The sequence below is a fragment of the Ornithorhynchus anatinus genome, chromosome 3 (assembly GCF_004115215.2).
Source record: "Ornithorhynchus anatinus isolate Pmale09 chromosome 3, mOrnAna1.pri.v4, whole genome shotgun sequence".
In the NCBI taxonomy this organism is placed as follows: Eukaryota; Metazoa; Chordata; class Mammalia; order Monotremata; family Ornithorhynchidae; genus Ornithorhynchus; species Ornithorhynchus anatinus.
In genome coordinates this window covers 40,070,439-40,089,669 of record NC_041730.1, presented here as the reverse complement: position 1 = coordinate 40,089,669, position 19,231 = coordinate 40,070,439, and the positions used below count along the sequence as shown (strand labels likewise).

The 19,231-nt window shown below is 49.8% G+C and overlaps 1 protein-coding gene across 5 annotated transcripts in view; it reads left to right on the top strand.

Moving 5' to 3' along the window:
* Positions 1-19,231, top strand: part of BTBD10 (BTB domain containing 10) — a 65,029-nt gene that overhangs the window by 31,244 nt on the left and 14,554 nt on the right. For 3 of the 5 annotated variants that reach the window (XM_039911463.1, XM_029060611.2, XM_039911462.1), the window contains one exon: positions 18,906-19,120. In XM_039911463.1, the coding sequence (XP_039767397.1) occupies positions 18,949-19,120 (172 nt within the window). In that variant the 5' untranslated portion in view covers positions 18,906-18,948. Of the gene's footprint in view, positions 1-5,117; positions 5,302-5,326; positions 5,365-18,905; positions 19,121-19,231 lie in introns of those variants that run through there. The other 2 variants (XM_039911461.1, XM_039911460.1) reach the window with 2 other exon arrangements.

Genomic DNA, 19,231 nt, shown 5'->3' with positions numbered 1-19,231 from the left:
GTGGGTAGAGCACGGGCCCAGGAGTCAGAAGGACCTGGGTTCTAATCCCAGATCCACTGCTTGTCTGCTGAGGGACATGGGGAAGTCACTACACGTCTCCGGGCCTCAGTTCCCTCATCCGTCAAATGGAGATGAAGACTGTGAGCTCTGAGGGAGGTGGACTGTGTCCCACCTGATGAGGATGTATCCTCCCCAGCTCTTAGAACAGTGTTTTGGTACATAGTAAGCCCGTAGCGAGTATCATTATCATCGTTACTATTGTTATTACTAATAATACTAATGATGACAATAAGCGTGATTGCGGGAAGTACTGTTTGTTTGCCTGTACCTTACAGTTTTCCACTTGGTCAGAGTTGGAGGTTGACCCAGGAGACAGGTTGGTGAAGCCCACGATTTTTAAATCATCAGTTTATCCAGCAGTACCTATCGAACACTTACTTGGCACAGGGCACTAGAATAATCGCCGGGGAAGCATCCGCTAGAGAGCAGTTTATCTCCCCTCGGAACGGGTTTGCGTGTGTGTGGGTATTTACTGCCGAGCCTCAAGAGGGACGAGGTCGACGTAGGGGTTGCTGGCGAACACAAGGGCTTGTCAGCGAACTCACGTCAAAGAGGGTGGACTACCTTCTCTTTTGCCCCTTCTAAGCACCCGAGCCATTACGCTTGGGATGACGCATTAGCAGCACACAGCCGTCACTTATTCATATTGATATTTTTATTTACGGTAACGTCCGTCTCCCCCTCTAGATTGTGAGTTTGTTGCGGGCCGGGAACACGTCCACCGAGTCTGTTGTATCGTACTCTCCCAAGCGTTCAGGAAGCGCTCAATAAATACCGTTGATGGACTGATTAACCGAGGGTGGCGGGGCCGGGGTGGCCGCTGTCGTCTCCCTCTGCTCCTGCCCTTTTTCTCGCTCCCCTCAGATGAAACCACTGGGCAGGCTGCCCGAGGTCCAGCTAAGTTCCCATCTGTAATTTTTCGCTGCCCCCTGCTATTCTGCGGAGCTGATCTGTTTACTGCAGCGGTGCCGGCAGTGAAAATAAAACTCATAGTCAGTGTTTTGAAGAATCTCTATAGCAGCTGTTTTTTAGAGAAAGAGCCCGTGCTGCTCTTTTTTTTTTTTTACTCCCCATTATTGCTGTGGGGCATCGAGGGCCAAGATCACCGACTTCCAGTCATTGACTCCTCTGAGACTCCCAGGATCTGGCAAGAGGAGTCTGGGGAAGGGGCTTTTCTTGCCCACCAGGCTACCAGTGCCCAGGCCATCCACCTCTAAGCAGCGTAACCTCGTGGCTAGAACACGGGCCTGGGAGTCACAGAACCTGTGTTCTAATCTTGGCTCTACTATTTGTCTGCTGTATGACTTTGGGCAAATAACTTTACTTCCCTGGGCCTCAACCACTCCTCCCACCCTTGTTAAGGGCTTACTGTGTGTCAGGCACTTTACTGAATGCTGGGTTAGATACAAGCTAATCCGATTGGACACAGTCCCTGTCCCACATGGGGTTTACAGTCTTAATCCCCATTTTCCAGGTGAGGTAACTGAGGCCCAGAGAAGTTAAGTGACTTGCCCAAAGTCACACAGCTGACAAGTGGCGGAGCCGGGATTAGAACCCATGACCTCTGACTCCCAAGCCCGTGCTCTTTCAACCGAGCCACACTGCTTCCGCTAGTACCATGAAGGGCACATGGTAAGCACTTAACAATGGCCGCAATTACTATTAAGACTAGTATTAATCATTGTTAATCTTCATAAGCATGTTAGAATTAGTAGACCTGATCCCTGCTCTCAAGGGGTTTAAAATCCAGTGGGGAAGGAAAACCCTAAAATAAATTATAGCTAGGAGGCAGTAAAAGAGAATAAGAATATGTATATAAATGTATGAAGGTGTGTTAGTGACCAGATGCTGAAGTGGTAGAAGGAAAAAGGGAGGTTGTGTGAGGTGGAGGGATGACTGTCTCTATCTGTTGCCGATTTGTCCGTTCCAAGCGCTTAGTACAGTGCTCTGCACATAGTGAGCACTCAATAAATGCTATTGAATTGAATGAATGAGAGCAATCAGGGCCGGCCTCGTGGAAGAGATCTACTTTCTGGAGGGTTTTGAAGATGATAAAGAAGAGGAAAACTGGTCTCGGTCTGCCGGTTGTGAAGGGCGAGGGACTTTCTGACGGGAGAGAGGGGATGAGCAAGAGGTTGGTGACAGGAGAGACAGGAATGAGGCCCAGGAGGCAGGTTGGCGCGAGAGGAATGAAGAATGGGAGCGGGGGTGTTGTGGGAGAAGATAGAGGCCAAGTAGGAGGAGAGAAGCCAATGGCTTAAGAATTTCTGCCACAAGTGGAGAGGAGTGGTCCTACTGTTGACAGTCTTTCAGGAGGGAGGGGTCCACACTGTGCACTCATACACCACATTTACTCACATAATTGCCCCACTTTTTGCATCCTTTTTGGAATCCCTGTTGATCGCAGGGCACTTCCCTGGGAAAAGCCACCATCTTGCTGCCAGGAAGCAAACTGGAAAGAATCAAATGGTACAATGGAGCAAAGACACCTCAGGAGTTTGGGAGCTGAGTGGGGCAGCCTTAGCGGGAAGTGCTGCCTTTTCTTCAGTCTGCATTTCTTTGCCTAGACCCTTTGCTCCTGACTATACTGACTCTCCCCTTGGCATCGATTTACTTTCCATATCGCATATTCCATATATTCTTCATTTCTGTCCAGTCTTCCCCCTTCCTAATTTTGAGAAGCATTGTGCCTTCGTGGGAGGAGCACGGGAGTGAATTCTAATCCCAGCTCTGGTCATGGGTTCGAATCCCGGATCTGCCACTTGTCGGCTGTGTGACTGTGGGCAAGTCACTTCACTTCTCTGTGCCTCAGTTACCTCATCTGTAAAATGGGGATGAAGACTGTGAGCCTCACATGGGACAACCTGATTACCCTCTACCCCGGCGCTTAGAGCAGTGCTCTAGTAAGCGCTTAACAAATGCCAACATTATATGTCTGCCATTGTGACCTTGGGCGAGTCACTTAACTTTTCGGTGCCTCAGTTACCTCATCTGTAACATGGGGATTAAGACCGTGAGCACCACGCGGGACCTGGATAATGTCCAACCCGATGAGCCTGTGTCTACCCAGCGCTTAGTTCAGTGCCTGACACATAGTGAACGCTTAACAAATATCATTTAAAAAATAAAACCAAACCAACCTTTATTGGGCCTCTAGCTGAAATCTTTCCTTCCTCTGTTTTATTCATGTCTCCGAAATGCTTTATTAGGCCAGTGTTGTGTCTCCAAAAGCTCGTGATAGAGTGACACAAGGCCGGCCCACCTTCCCGGACTTCCCCATTCCAGACCGTGGAAGTGGCTTTCAGAGGCCCTTCCCGACTTCCCGCCCTCCCTTCATTCATTCACTCGTCCAATGGTATTTTTTTGGCAGCTTACCATTCATTCATTCAATCAATCATGTTGAGCGCTTACTGTGTGCAAAGCACAGTACTAAGCGCTTGAGAGAGTACAATATAACAACAAATAGACACATTCCTGCCCACAGTGAGCTCACAGTCTAGAGAGCGCTGTGCAAAGCACTGTACTAAGCACTTGGGAGAGTACGAGATAATGAACAGACACATTCCCCGTCCACAACGAGCTTACAGTCTAGAGGGGGAGGCAGACATTAATAAAAGATACAAATATGTATATAAGTGTTGTGTGAGCCCAGTGTCCTGTTCCTACCCCAATGCTCAGTATGGTGCCTGGCACATAGTAAGCGCTTAACAAATACCACAGTTATCAACATTATTATTTTGACTTTTGTGAATAACCCACACCAGTTGAAGTAATAGTGGAAAAGTAGCCCCGAGGGGAGTAGCACTTGATACGTTTGTTGTATTCTGATTTAAAAATTTTTTTGGGTTTTAATTTTGGTAGGACATTCATTCAGTTGTATGTATTGAGCACTCACTGTGTGCAGAGCACTGTAATAAGCACTTGGGAAAGTACAATGCAACAATAAGCAGTGACATTCCCTGCCTACAACAAGCTTAAAGTCAGGGGGGTCGGGTGGGGACACAGACATCGATACAAATAAATAAAATTACAGATATGTACATAAGTGTACATAAGACATGTAGGTCGTGACATCATGGGCGAGATCAGAGCCAGCCCAGGGCCATTCCAGTTTTAGTAGAAGTTGCTACTTTTTTCCTTAACTGTTTTGGCTTCTTTTCTCTTTTTTCCTCTCTCTTTCTCTCTTTTTTCTCTAATGCTTTCTGACTCGCATTCTTCCACAGCGCTTCTCTTGCACGACCCAAACAATTTAGGCTTCCGAAAGAATTTACCAAGTGCACCGGTAGCTTTTGGAAGGTCACTGAGTCGAGCTGCAATGCGAATGTATAAACCCCAACGCCTCCAGCCCGCTCAGGTTCCTGAAGAGCAATGCACCGCACGTTTAGAATCGGACGCTGCGGCAAGGTTTTGCTCCCGCACAGGAGCACGGCGCTCCCTTTCACGCCCGAAACCGCATCGAGACCGAACCGTCCGGGCCTCGTGTACGTTGCAGAGGGCGCGTGGGTCTTTAGCGGCAGGTAGGAGCGGAAGAGTGTGCTCTAAATAATTGCTATTCACGGGCGTCTCTTGACTTCGCCTCCTTGGGTTTAGATCCCGGTGAATCCTCGCTGTCACGTAGAAGGCTCTTTTTGGGGCGGGAGGAGGAGAAGAAAAGCAAAGGATGTCTTTGGAAACCTGGCAAGCCGCTGGGGCTAGATTTAGCTGTACAGATGGCATCTGGCAAGCCACCAAGAGGCTCTCTTCTCTCGCTCATTCTTCGGCGCGTCTGGCGATCACAATATCCAGGGGCTGCTCGGAGATGGAGAGGCAGAGCGTTCACAGCTCACAGGAGGCCGTCAGGTCCAAGACGTCAGAGCCGCACTACGCACGGCGGAGTCAGCGGCTGTGAGGAAACGAGCTGAATTAATATCCAGAGGAGGGGAGGGGTGGCGTTGCATCGCCAAACATCCAACAGCCGGAAGAGCTGCCGGGGGGGATTATCGCCTCTCGGAGGGAAGGCACGGAAAAGGGGGCGAGCGTGGGGCCGGGGAAGGAAGCGAGGCGGGGTGTCGGGTGGGGTGGAGGAGTCCGGAGATGACGATGGGAAAATCAGCGATTCCCTTCAACTTTGCTAGTAATGTCCGAAGATGCTAACCCGCCTCTCGGGGCCGCGCTGCTCGAAAGGGCAGAGCTCCTTTGTACTCGGGTTTCAAAAATTTTTCTTTGTTTTTGTGTGCCTGTTCGGGCGGACCCAGCGGGAAGGTGTGTATTCGTTCGTCTGTTCGTTCGTCGTCCGTTCCACGGTAATCGTCTCGGTGCCGAAAGGTGTGTGGGACCGTTTTACGGTGGGATCGTAGGACGGTTCGGATGACAAAAGGTCACTTTGTCTTTGTGCGTGTGTATGTGTCCGTGGGGTTGTGTGACTCCAGTAATGAGCTCTTTTGAAGGAAGTTGAGTGCCTTTGTATTATCCTCTGTGGGTTTGGAATCTTTTCGGTCGTCGTACAGTTTAAGTATGCATCGAGACGGAGACCCCCCCTCCCCCCAACACACATACGCCCCCCACTTTAGGGGAGCCCCAGAATAGTCACTTCTAAGGGAAAGATTAACTTTGCAGCGGTGAGTCTGATAGCTTGAAAGTAAAAGCAGAAAGGAATATTACAGAAGACCAAATTGAAAGTGATTTTTCCCGGTCTTTTGGGCGATAGGAGGGGGGGACTCCTCAGCTTTTCATCGGTCGATCGGTCCCTTGAGCCTTCAAGCGTGTCAAAAGGAGCGAGCGGGTGGATGGGGCTCCTCGGCACGGTCCCGCTTTGACTCTTATTGTTCAGCTAACGGCCAGCGAAACAAAGCCCGTCTTGGAAGGCATTTAAAATTGGCGCATGAAGTTGACACTTTCCAAAAGGCTCCTCTTTTCCAAACGGGGGTTAACGACTCTTATCAGCCGAGTGAGGTTTTAAATGGGCAGAGAAAGCTGCTGACTAATTCGGAAATGGACATTAACACCGTACACGTTTTTGGCTAATCTGCTCCATTCTCTCTCTCTCTCTGTGGGCATTTGTGGTCAAGGAAGGCTTTGCGGGGGACAGTCTGTGGGAACTCACAGCTGTTTTTCAGAAGGTCATGGGTTCTAATCACGGCTCTGCCACTTTTCTGCTGTGTGGCCCTGGGCAAGTCACTTAGCTTCCCTGTGCCTCAGTTATCTCATCTGTAAAATGGGGATTAAGACTGTGAGCCCCTTGCGGGACACGGACTGTGTCCAACTTAATTCGCTTGTATCCGTTCCAGTGTTAAGTACAGTGCCCGGCACATAGTAAAGGCTTAGCAAATACCACGATTGTTATTATTTTTTAAAGCACATATGTTTTAAAGCATTGAATTTGTTCAAGAGGTGAGACCCTCACCTGAAGTTAGCAGATAAATGTGTCTGTTTATTATTTTATGTTTATTGTTATACTCTCCCAAGCCCATAGAACGGTGTTTTGCACACAGTAAGCGCACAGTAAATACGGTGGAATGAATGAATGAATAGGAAAATCCTGCCAATTATCCCCCTCACCCCTACCTTCCCTGGCAAAATATTGATGGTTCATCTCAATGTGGTAAGAAAACATTGCATATCATCAGCATGCCTCACTCACTGACCAAATTTGAGCCTCAGTCTACTCCTGACTTAATTTTCTTGCTCCTCAACTGTAAACGAAAATAGCCAAAACTCAACTCACACCTTTCTGCCCATTATCCGTTCTCCTTTCATTCAGCACCTCACTCTACTTCTGTTTAAGCGAAGAAAGGAGAGCTCAGGTTTTGGACTAGTTGGGGTCACTTAAACCTGTCCAAAATCTTTGCCGGTGTAGTTTTTGAATTTTGTATTTGATTTGTAGACCGAAAGGAAGGGGAGCCTGTGATTTTTTTTTTTTTCCTTCGTCTTGTCTAGCCTTCAGAGTTCATTTGCAGGGTTTTATGCAATGGCTCAGCCGCAGTATACGGAAAGCAATAAAGCCAAATGTGGACACGATTGTAATTTAGGGGGAGGGCTGGAATCGGAAATGGTGGCTCTTGGTTAATCACATATATTGTGAGAGAAAATCGAGGGTCGATTTCTTTTTTTCTTCAGAAACCTACATCACAATTTTGGCCATCATTTCAGGTACAGATTCAAGCTATTCAATTTTTCCCTTGATTAGTTAGCTACCCAACAAGAACACATTTCCTTCGACCCTCGTGAAGGGAGGGTCTGATCATTTCACAAGGGACCAGGGAGTCAAGTTGATTGCATTTGCCTTTTTTATCTGCAAAAATCAGCTCTTTGGGACTGACTCTCTGCATGAAGTAAGATTGATCGCGAGAGGTTTTGGAATGAAAAGTCAGCAGATGATCAAATGCAGCAGCGTTGTCTGAGCCTGCCAATCGAATAGATTTACTCCAACGCCCTCTCTTTATTTTGGGTTGTTATTGTGTAACTTTTCGTTCAACAACAGACTTTTGCCAATAGTACTCCTTGAGTGCTTCTGACTTGCGAGTCTAAAGTAAAGCAGCCTCCCTGGGAATAAGTGGGAAGGAGATAGATTCTCTAAGCAATCACCTCAGCTGGCAGGAAAACGCGAGCCACCGGGGACTTTACGAAAGCGTTACAAGGTTAAAGAGAAGCAATGCGGCCTAGTGGAAAGACTGGCTTGGGAGTCGGAGGACCTGGTTTCTAATCCCAGCTCCGTCACCCCATCTGCTACGTGACCTTAGGCCGCTTGCTTCACTTCTGTGCCTCAGTTACAGGTGAGGACCTGTAAAATGGGGATGAAGACTAGGAGCCTCATTTGACACATGGGTCTAATCCGATTAGCTTGTAACTACCTCAGTGCTTTGCACGGTACCCGTAGATAGTAAACATTTAACAGATACTTAAAAAATAAAAATAATCACGCCTCCAGAGCAGGACGGTAGTGGTAAGAGAGCCCTGCTTTTCCTGGTTCCGGCTCGTGTTGATTCCGACCGGCATTACCCCTCTCCGTTTTTGAGCAGGGCATTTGCTTAAATCCCCAGCCTTTTTTGAAGTGCACGCGAAAGTGACAAAACAGCACTGTAGGGTCACTCTGCCTGAGCGCTGAATTCAGTTTCCGTTCCATGAGCACGTCGAGGAGTTTGTTTCCGCCGTCGGAGAACAGTTGGGAATTGCGCAGTGAGCAGATCGTTGAAGTGGAGTCGTCTTGGGGTTTCTGCCTTTTACCCATTGGTCACCTGGCTGAAAGGAGAGAGCCAGGCCCTGAGGTGGTTTGAGAAAAAAAAGATGATCTCCGTCCACCTCGATTCTTTGGTTAAACTGGCGAGGGGGCGGAGGGTTGCCGGGAAGGATGTGGAAAAGCCCAACTGGAGGAAAGAGAGTCCTGGGAAATCAAATTGCTTTCAGGGTACTTGAAATTTTGAAGTGCAGATGTGAGTCAGATAGTTCAAGTGAAGATGCTCCAGTTTGTCAGAAGCACTAAACAGCACCCCCCGCAACCAAGTCTGCATATTAAATCGCAAAATCATTGCTAATAAGGCACTTAAAGGAGAGAGAAGATCATTTATATTAGGAGCAGACAAGGAGAGTGTCTCATGTTAATGAAGAATTTAATATTTAAACTGTAGTAAAGGAAATAGCCCAGTCTTTCTCCTTTTTTTCCTAAGATGACTATATGTTGATAATTTTCCTTTCACATGGTAGGGCTAATTCAAATAGGAAGATCTGACCTAAGGAACAATTTATCCCATCTGCCCCTAACAAAGACCAGTGATTACTAATCTTACTGTGTAATAGAAATGGCCGGCAAAGAACGGAGCAGGAAGGAGGCGGGTCATTTTCATCAGGACCAGTGAGAGGAAACTTGCCTTTGTAATGAGTTAAGATTAAGTTTCTCCAATCAGTCAGTGGTATTTATTGATGCCGCGTACAGAACTCTGTACTGAATGCTTTGGAGAGTAATAATAATTGTGGCATTTTTTAAGCACTAGTATGTGCCTGGCACTGTTCTAAGCACTGGGGGAGATACAAGATAATTGGGTTGGACAGAGTCCCTGCATCTGCTTAGGGCTCCCAGCCTTAATCCCCAATTTACAGATGAGGTAACTGAGGCCCAGAGAAGTGAAGTGACATCCCCAAGGTCACACAGCAGACAAGGGGCAGAACCGGGATGAGAACCTAGGCCCTTTCGATTCCCAGGCCCGTAGTCTGTCCACTAGGCCACACTGCTTCTGAAGAGCAGCAGAACAGAGTTGGTAGACACAGCCCCTGCCCACTACGAGCTTTTCAAAGTCATTTGATCTGATCTGTGATCTGATGGGAACTTCTGATCTCATCAAGCCAGTCCTACTCTTTTCCAGAATGCTAAGCTGCTGCATCATAGCGGGTATTCCTACAGTTTGTTGTTTCTTTCCCTCCGCCCCCCCCCCCCCCAAAAAATGGAAATTGCAAGAGAGCAAAGAACTTAAAGGATATCCTTTTGGCTGATTTCTTGTCAGTCCAGGTATGGCTTAATTGTTCGGGATTGGTTAACGATGTTTCCAAAGCATTAGCGCTCTGATTGCATAACCTGAATAATTAGTTTCTGGCCTCAGCTTTGCAGCGGATTTGAGAATTCTTAGATCATGCGATGGGTACTGAATTAAACTGGAAAATTTAGGCTTGTTCTCCCCACCCCCACCCCAGCCCCCAAACTTTAGTTCCCAGAGCACGCAATAGTCATTTTTGGTACTTTGGGTATTTTTAAAAAGGGTAAAAATGGTACTGAAATTGTATTGGGTGTGAACTATTTCATTTCTCCATTGGCTCCCAGCCCCCCAAGTAGGGCAGAGTCTTGGCATTAGCATGGTTTTTATTTTTCTTTCTTTCCCTGCCCTGTCAGGCTTAGCCCGTGGGGTGTTGCAGAGGGGTGCGGGAGGAAGATTGGAGGGGAGACATTCAATCGATCATTCCATTCAATCATATTTGAATGCTTACCGTGTGCAGAGCACTATACTAAGCGCTTGGGAGAACACGATATAACAATAAGGAGACACATTCCCTGCTCACAATGAGCTTACCGGCCAGGAGGGGAGAGAGACATTTTCTCTTCCCAACCTTGGCTCGTAAAAACTTAATTGGCACTGGGAAGCAGCCTGGCCTAGTGGATAGAGCTCGGGTCTGGGAGTGGCAGGACCTGAGTTCTAATCCTGGCTCCACCACTTACCTGCTGTGCGACCTTGGGGAAGGAGCAGATTTTGGCCACTGTTTCTCTCCCTCCCACCCCCCGGCTCTTGGTTTGTAGAGTAGCTTTGGCACTGCTTGCCCCAGTTGCCTTCTCCAGGGTCATCATGTCACCTCCCCCCTCCTGCTTCGGCAGAGCCCGGATAGACCAGAGTCGGGAGTCGAGGGAGGAGCAGGGCCCCTGGGGATTCGTGCCCAAGATCTGGGGGGCTGGAAGGGGGGCAGGCACGGTAACCCGGCCTGCCCCGTCATCCCTCCCCCCGACCCCGATACATGCATTCCAGGGCCCATTAAGGAGAAGTGTGTTGCCTGACATGGGAGACCTTTGTCCCTAGGCTTCTGAAAGGAAATAATGGAAAGGAAGTGCTCCTCAGCCTTTCAGGTTTCATTTCCCAAATATGTGTTCCTTATCTGTTGTTCAGTTCTGCCTAGCCCCATAAAAGGCTAATGCATCACCTGCTGCGAATCATTTTTATCCATCTTTAAAGACTCATCCCGTAAATTCAGACTCAATTAGTTTGTTTCCCACAGTCTTGGTAGCCCCTGTTTTTTTTTTTTTTTAAGTGATTTCTCAAAGGCTCTGCCAACAATCAGGGTTATGATCAACCGAAAATCCAATTTTCTCTCATTCGGTCATACTTTGTCAGATTTTTTTTGTGCTTACTGTGTGCTGGGCTCTGTACTAAGAGCAGAGTGTAACAATTAACAGACATATTCCATGCCCAGAGTGAGCTTACAGTCTAGAGGGGAGAGACAGATGTTTTCTCTTCCTACCTTGGCTGTGACAACTTGTGTCCCTGGGCCTAGTGGATAGAGCCCAGGCCTAGGAGTTGGAAGGACCTGAGTTCTAATCCCAGCTCCACCACTTGCCTGCTGTGAGATCCTGGGGAAGTCACTTCACTTCTGTGTCTGTTACCTCATCTGTAAAAAAGGAAATAATACTGAGCCCCATGCGGAACATGGACTGCGGACCCTGATGCCTGGTACATAGTAAGCGCTTAACAAATACCATTTGAAAAAAACAAAAACAGAAAAACGGGGCATGTGTGGATGAGCTCCCAAGAGGGGAGAGTTTCTCTGGAACTTTGGGCCCTGTGACCCATTTGCTGTTGCCAGAGTAGTCAGTAGGTTATTTGGGAGTGGGGGCTCCCTTCAGACCTAGGAGCCCAGCGCTTCAGGCCGAGCTGGGACAGAATTGCCTCGGTGTCGACCCAACCACCCCCACCCCCGGGCCATCCTCTGTGTTCTGGGATGGGATTCCCAACTCTACCACGACTGGCCGTGGTAAGGATGGGGTGGAGAAACTACACCGTGACCTTGGAAAGGTGGCCTTGGGCTGTGCTGATATCACAGGGGCCGTGGGTCTCCTGAATCCCTCCTATATCAGTATGTCTGGTCTCCTCAAACCTCCAACTTCTGAGTAATAATAATGATAATAATGGTATTTGTTAAGCACTTACTATGTGTCAAGCCCTCTTCTACGCTCTGGGGTATCCAGATACAGGATCGTCAGGTTGGACACAGTCCCGATCCCACATGGAGCTCACAGTCTGGATCCCCATTTTCCAGGTGAGGTGACTGAGGCACAGGGAAGCTGAGTGACTTGCCTGAGGTCACACAGCAGACAAGTGGCGGAGCCGGGATTAGGCCGCTAGGCCATGTTGTTTCCCTAATGGACCGCCCCCTCACCGCCGCCGTCCTGTCCCGTTGTTTCAGCCGCACGTCGAGCCTTGCCGGCCTCCGAGCCCTGCCTGCCATCTTTGGGAATTAATTTAGAGGGATTCCTCTCCTTCAAGATGTCCCCAGGCCCAGTGCTCTCCTTCCCTCTTTCCCCTCCAGGCAGGGGCATAGCAAAATCATACCCAACAGAGAAGCCGCTTGGCCCAGTAGTTAGAGCACGGACCCAGGAGTCAGAAGGACCTGGGTTCTAGTCCCAGCTGTGCCGCTTGTCGGCGGAGTGACCTTGGGCAAGTCACTTCACTTCTCTGGCCTTCACTTGTCTCATCCACGAAATGGGGATGAAGAGTGTGAGTCCACCAGCTCTTTTGGAATCCGTTCAAAGTTTTAGCACGCTGACTGATCAGAAACTGAGCCCTGTGTCCAGCTGCCTTCTCCACGTCAAACTGTGTCCCCTTTCCAGGCCTCTGTAGTCTCAGAGCACACTCGGTGAACAACTGTTGGACCGTGGTGTGGCCTTGGGCAAGCCACTTCACTTCCCTCGGCCTCAGTTACCTCTTATGGAAAATGGGGATTGAGACTGTGAACCTTACATGGGATAGGGACTGTGTCCAACCCAATTTGCTTATACAGTACAGTGCCTGGCACAAAATAAGCATTTAACAAATACCACCATTATTATTATTACTTGAGGACAACAGTTAAGTCCACCTTAGGCTGCTCTTCTCCAAGTTAAAAACCCCAAGTTGCTTTGCCTGGTTTTCGGGACTTTGTTTCCAGCCATTAAATGATTCTTGTAGCTCTTCTCTGGATGCATTCGAGTGTCTTCCACATCATTTTGAAAGCGCCATGATCAGAATCAGACGCATTAATGAGGACCCGACCAAAATAGTGTGTAGTGAAGATAACACTTCTTTATACTTCCCTTTCAAAGTCTTCTGTTGATATTTTCTTAGTACTGGGTTGATTTTTTTTAAATTGCTTTATTACTGTCATCTTGTCACTTTCTGTGCATTCCAGGTCTTTCGTTAAACATGGTTTGTGCCCAATCGGTGCTTCCCCATCTTTTTTTTGTGATGTTGGAGCTTGTTTTGTCCCTAGATGTTTTGTCTGGCACTTGACCTATGGAACTTCTTTCTCCGGCCTGGAATGCCCTCTCCAAATCCGACAGACGATCAGTCTCCCCACTTTCAAAGCTTTGTTGAAGGCACATCTCCCAGAGACTTTCCCCGACAAAGCACTCATTTCCTCTTCTCCCACTCCCTTCTGTGTCATCCTTACACTCGGATTTGCACCCTTTATTCACCCCTCCCTTAGCCCCACAGCACTTAGGTACAGATCCGTAATTTCTTTATATTAATGGCTGTGTCCCCCTCTAAACTGTAAGCTCACTGTGGGCAGGGAACGTGTCTACCAACTCTGTTTCACCGTACTCTCCTAGGCGTTTAATGCGGCGCTCCGCCCACAGGAAGCGCTCAATAAATGCAACTGGTTGAATTTATTGAGCGCCTGCTGTGGGCAGAGCACTCTACCAAGCACTTGGAAGAGTACGTTAACTGGGTATAAAATGATTTTTAAACAATGGGAGCAGGATGGAGGAAAAGAATATAGCAGTGAGTCACAGGAACCTGTCAGGATGAGGTGGCTGAATAAGGATAAGTCCACATAAGTGCTGAAGATGGCTAAAAATGCAAAAGACATTTTGAAGAACCGTTTTTCCCAATTTATCCAAGTCATTTTGATTTTGGTCTTCCAGAATCTTAGCAATCCTGCGGAGCATGGAAAGGGAAGGGTATTGGGGATGGGGGAGAAGGTGGAGGGGAGGGAGGAGGGGAAGACAGAGAGAGAAAATAAATATAAATAAGGAAAGGGTAGTTGCTGTGGCTCCCTTTGGCCCATGGCAGAGGCTGTAGCTCAATGGGGTGGGCATTCCGGGGGAGAAGGAGTGGAAGAAGATAAACTGAGGCAGCCCGGGCATCCCAGGCCCTTGGCAAGCACGGGGGCTGGGCAGATGTGAGCCTCCCGGGGGAGGAGGAGCAGGAGTCGGTGCGTTGAAGCCGCCCGAGTGTCGCTGGGCTGGACCAGGATGGGCAGCCCGTGGGAGAAGGAGCCGAGGACGGCACGCCGAGCAGTTTCCCCGCCCCCCCGCTGCAGATTCCCACTGGGAGGAGCCCCCTTTCCACCCCTCAGGGGGCCTCCGGGAGCCGCTGGGGGCTCGTGCCCCCTCCCAACAGCACGGAGCAGCAGAGGTTTACATCCGTGGCCATTTGGAAACGGCCAACGGTCTCCCCTTCTCAGGGTGCTGGACCTTCCCCGGCCCACAAGCCACACGGGCAGACGGGCGATGGCAGTTGCAGGGGTAGCAGGGGTTGTGGAGATGTAGAAAAGCGGCAGCTCCCTCTGCTTCCTCCTCATCCCCCAGGCCAGGCCAGAGTCCCGTCCCCTTTTCGGGGGGCTTGGGCTCAACTAGCCCGCCTTGGCGGCGCTACCGTCTGGTTGCCGAGGGAATGGAAACCCTGCCCCCGGGAGAGCCGTGAGGGGGACCGCTCACTTTCAGCATCCCCTGAGCCCGAGGGTGGGGAGTAGAGGTGCCATCTCGGCTCCACCTCCAGCACCTTCCCCACCTGAGGGTAAGGATGAACTAGCCCGGGGCACAGGTGTCACCCCCGCCCTGCCTGGTCCGTTAGGGCCGCGACCCCTACTGAGCGGGCCGTTCCAGGCAATCCGGCGATGGTATTTACTGAGCGCGTACTTTGTGCAGAGCACTGTGCTAGGAGCTTGCAACCGCAGGGTCCCAGGACAGTGCAGTGAGGCTTTAAAGCAGCTTCTTTGGCTGCACAGATTTTGACCGGGAAAGCAGCCACGGCTGTATTGGGATTGGGGCTAATAATAATAATAATAATAAATCATCCTCCGTCCATCCTCATCCTCCTTCCATCCTCATCATCGTTGGTATTAAGCATTCATTATGGGCCAAAACCCTGCCCTAAGCAGTGGGGTAGTTACCTGATAACCAGCAGAATGGTCCGTACTGTGCCCATCTACCCTCCCCAGTTCCTGCCACTTTCACAGCAACCATCTTTGCTGACCGATGCCCGTCTCCAGTGTGAAGAAAGCGATCCCCGTGAGCTTATTTGGGAAGCGGGGAAGAAGCTTGGCCTGGTGGGAAGAGTTCGGGCCTGGGAGTCAGAAGGACCCGGCTTCTAATCCCGGCTCTGCCGCTTGTCTGCCGTGCGTGACCTTGGGCGAGTCACTCCACTTCTCTGGCCCTCAAGTCACCTCATCTGAAAAGTGGGGATTAAGACTGGGAATCCCACGTGACGTGGACTGTGTCGAACCTGATTAACTAGAATCTACTCCAGTGCTTAATTCAGAGCCCGGTACATAGTAAGCGCTTAACAAATGGCCTAAAAAAAGAGTGGGGCACCTTGTCACCCTACTCTCTGCAAGTGCCCCAGAAATTACCGTGAGTTCTTCAGGATGTTACAAGCCCTTGAAACGGAGGTCTAAAGTACGCCGTCTTCGAAGCCTTAAAGCCACCTATTTTTGAAGGTCGTCCCTGAGGGTAGGGAGAGTCTAGGTAATACGGCAGTCAGTGCATTAGGACATCACTGTATCGGTTTACAGATATAAGCGTTTCCAAAATCCGGCCCCTTGACGGGCCCGAGACCCAAACGATTTCTTATCCGGTTTCCAGAGTCAGTTGAGCTTAGTACGCCGTCTTCTGAGAACACCGTCCTCCTTAATGAGAGTCGGCTTGGCTCGGGTTCAAATCGAACATTTGTCTTCCCCGCCGCCAGTCCTCGCCGTCTCACCCTCGCCCGGTACATTTCCAGCCAGCCTCGCATCCAGAGAGAGGAGGCTTGACTATTATGGGGCCAGAAGGAACTTGGCAGCGGAAGGTATTGCAGCAGTAACTTCCCCTGCATCAAAGGTTCGCTCCGCTTGGCGTACTCCCTTCCTCGGCCTAGTTCTCTAAGACCTGGGACCCAGGGAAATGGCTGATGGGAAGGAGATGCCCACCTTGATATGGGGGAAAAAAAACCAAAGAGAATGTTGTTTCGGAACTTTCTCCCGCCCCTAAACCCCCCCCCCCCCAATCTCTCTCCATCGGCCGTCGGTGGGGCAGTTGGGTGGGTCGCCGACCTTCAGCAGGCGGGCTGTCAGGTGAGGACCCAGGCTTCTGGGCCTCCAGAGAGGCGACCTTGAATAGCTGCAGGCACTGAATCGGGCCTGGCTAAGGTGCCGTCTGGGAAGGGAACCGCCTCACAAAGAGCATGAGGGTCAGGAAGGCCGCTGCTCCAGGCCAAACCGGAGAGGCTACTGAGCCCTCCGGGAGCAGTCGAGTGAAAAACAGAGTGTCCCGTCTCGTGTCATTCCCCCCCACCCCCGTCCCCAGGTGATACAGTGTTGGGGTGCAGGGGGCTTTGCCAGAACCTTCCTGAGTTGGGACAGGGCAGACTTGCCTTCCCTGAAAGCAGATGTCAGCACACACATGGTTCCCTACCCCTGCCTTTCGGCCCCCGGTCGATCAGCCCCCGAGTCTGGACGCGTCTGCCGGGCTTGGACCCAGAGTCATCTCGGGAGAGCGGGAGAGCGGGTGATGGGAAGAGATGGTGGGGATGAATAAGCATTAAGTGGTCACTCTCTGCTAAGCCTAAGTCAGACCAGACACAGTTCTTGTCCTCTAAGGCCTTTCCATATAAGAATCAGGAAGAGCAGGTCCAGAGGGGTGAAGCGACGTGGCCGAGGTCACACAGCAGGCCGATGACAGAGCTGAATGGAGCACTTCGCTCTCCGCAGTCGGCCACTGCGGCTCCTGGGCCAGTGCTGTTGTGTTTTCCAAGCCCTTAGTACAGTTCTCTGCACTCAAGCTCTCGATAGATAGGATTGAGTTGAATGAATGAACGGAGGAAGCGACTAAACAGAAGAGGATAGGCGTCCTCACCCCAACCCCCTTTTATGGTAATTGTTCAACAGTCTTAATCCTCATGTTACAGATGAGGTAACCGAGTCCCAGTGAAGTGACTTGCCCAAGGTCACAGGTGGCGGAGATTTAGAGCCCAGTTTCTGACTTCCAGGCCCGTGCTCTGGCCACTAGGCCACACTTCTTCCCTTAAGGTTGGGTAAAGAAGAAAACCTAAAATCTAATGTGGGCAGAGAGCGTGTCTGTTTATTGTTGGATGGTACTCTCCCGGGCGCTTAGTACAGTGCTCCGCACAGAATAACCGCTCATTAAATACAATCGAGTGAATGAATAATCCGGCAGTGTTCTGTGGAAAACCACCCGGCCGGCTGGTCTGGAAACCCCGTAACGGTCACTGCGGAGTTTTGAGGATGGGTGTAGTTAGCCAGTCGTCCCAGTGGTGCTTTCCCGTTCTTTGGCTCTCCGAGGCGAACTTTACTCGAAGATGACCTCTTCAGGAACTTGGGTCGACACGGAGGTCCACTCACCCTCCTACTTCAGAGAAGCAGAAAATCTCTAGCGATGCAGCTAAGAAGGGTGGTTTTCTTCCAGATTTTTAGAGGGTGAAAGGGTGAATGGGGCAGTCCCGAGGCAGTACGATCGTCATCGTGGGCAGGAACGTACCTATCGTATCTGTCACCTTAGCACCTTTGAGCCTCAAATCTGCAAAACTAGCCCTCCTGAAAGCTCACCTCCTCCAGGAGGCCTTCCAGACTAAGCCCCCCTTTTCCTCTGCCGCCCCCTCCTCCCCATCGCCCCGACTCGCTCCCTTTGCTCTACCACCCCCCCGCCCCACAGCACTTGTGTGTGTATATATGTACATATTTATAATTGTAATTCTATTTGTATTAATGATGTGTATATATCTATAATTCTTATTTATAATGATGCAACTGCTGCCTGTTTTACTTGTTTTGATGTCTGTCTCCCCCCTTCTAAACTATGAGTCCGTTGCAGGCAGGGATTGTCTCAATTTGTTGTTGAATTATACCTCCCAAGCGCTTAGTACAGTGCTCTGCGCACAGTAAGTGCTCAATAAATACGGTTGGATGTTCACCCCAACCCCAGGGCACATTATTTACATATCTTTAAATTGTGTATTCTCAATTGTTGATATTAAAGTCTGTCTCCCCTCAAGACTGTGAGCTCATTAGGGGCATGGAACATGTCCACTAATTCTGTTTAACTCTCCCCAGGGCTCAGTACAGTGCATGGGTTCGAATCCCGGCTCTGCCACTCGTCAGCTGTGTGACTGTGGGCAAGTCACTTAACTTCTCGGTGCCTCAGTTACCTCATCTGTAAAATGGGGATTAACTGTGAGCCTTACGTGGGACAACCTGATTACCCTCTGTCTACCCCAGCACTTAGAACGGTGCTCTGCACATAGTAAGCGCTTAACAAACACCAACATTATTATTACAGTGGTCTGTACCTGGTGAACACTTAATAAACACCACTGATTATATTACCCTCTCCTGAGCATTTAGTACAGTGCTCTGCACACAAGTAGGCGCTCAAAAAATGCAATTGATTGGTAAGCCAAGGAACCAGACCTTAAAGGTGGTATGGCTTTTGTTGCCGAGATCATTGAAGCGTCCTCATTTTTGAAAAGCCCTAGTCTTTTTTTATTGACAGTACAAATGACCTGTAACTTAGTCAGTCAATTGTATTTATTGAGCACCTACTGTGTGCAGACCACTGTGCTAAGAGCTCGGGAGAGTACAGTGTAACAGTAAGCAGGCACACTCATTCATTCAGTCATATTTATCGAAGGTTTACTGTGTGCAGAGCACTGTATAAAAGACATTTATTCACTCGTGTCTATTGAATGCTTACTGGGTGCAGAGCACTGTACTCGGCTCTTGGGAGAGTACAGAATAAAAGACATTCATTCACTGTCGAATTTATTGAGCACTTACTGTGCGCGGAGCACTTACAGTCTCAAGGGGGAGACTCAAGGGGGAACGTGGTTGTCACCATTTTTGTTTGGTTTTCTTCCTTTCAGCACGCCATCCCGCGTGGCCAAGGGAGGAACGGAGCACATCAAAATGAGCCTCCCCGGGGCCAGCGGTGGGCCGGAGAGATCCCGGGACAGGCGGAGGTCAAGCGACCGGTCCCGGGACTCGTCCCACGAAAGAGCCGAGTCTCAGCTAACGCCCTGCATCAGGAACGTGACCTCGCCCACCAGGCAGCACCACCACCACCACCACCACCACGTCGGTATGTTCACTCAGTCGGATTTATTGAGCGCTCATCGCGTGCCGAGCACTGTACTGAGCGCTTGAACGACAGTAGCATGGCCCGACCAACGACCTCGCCTTCTGGGAAAAC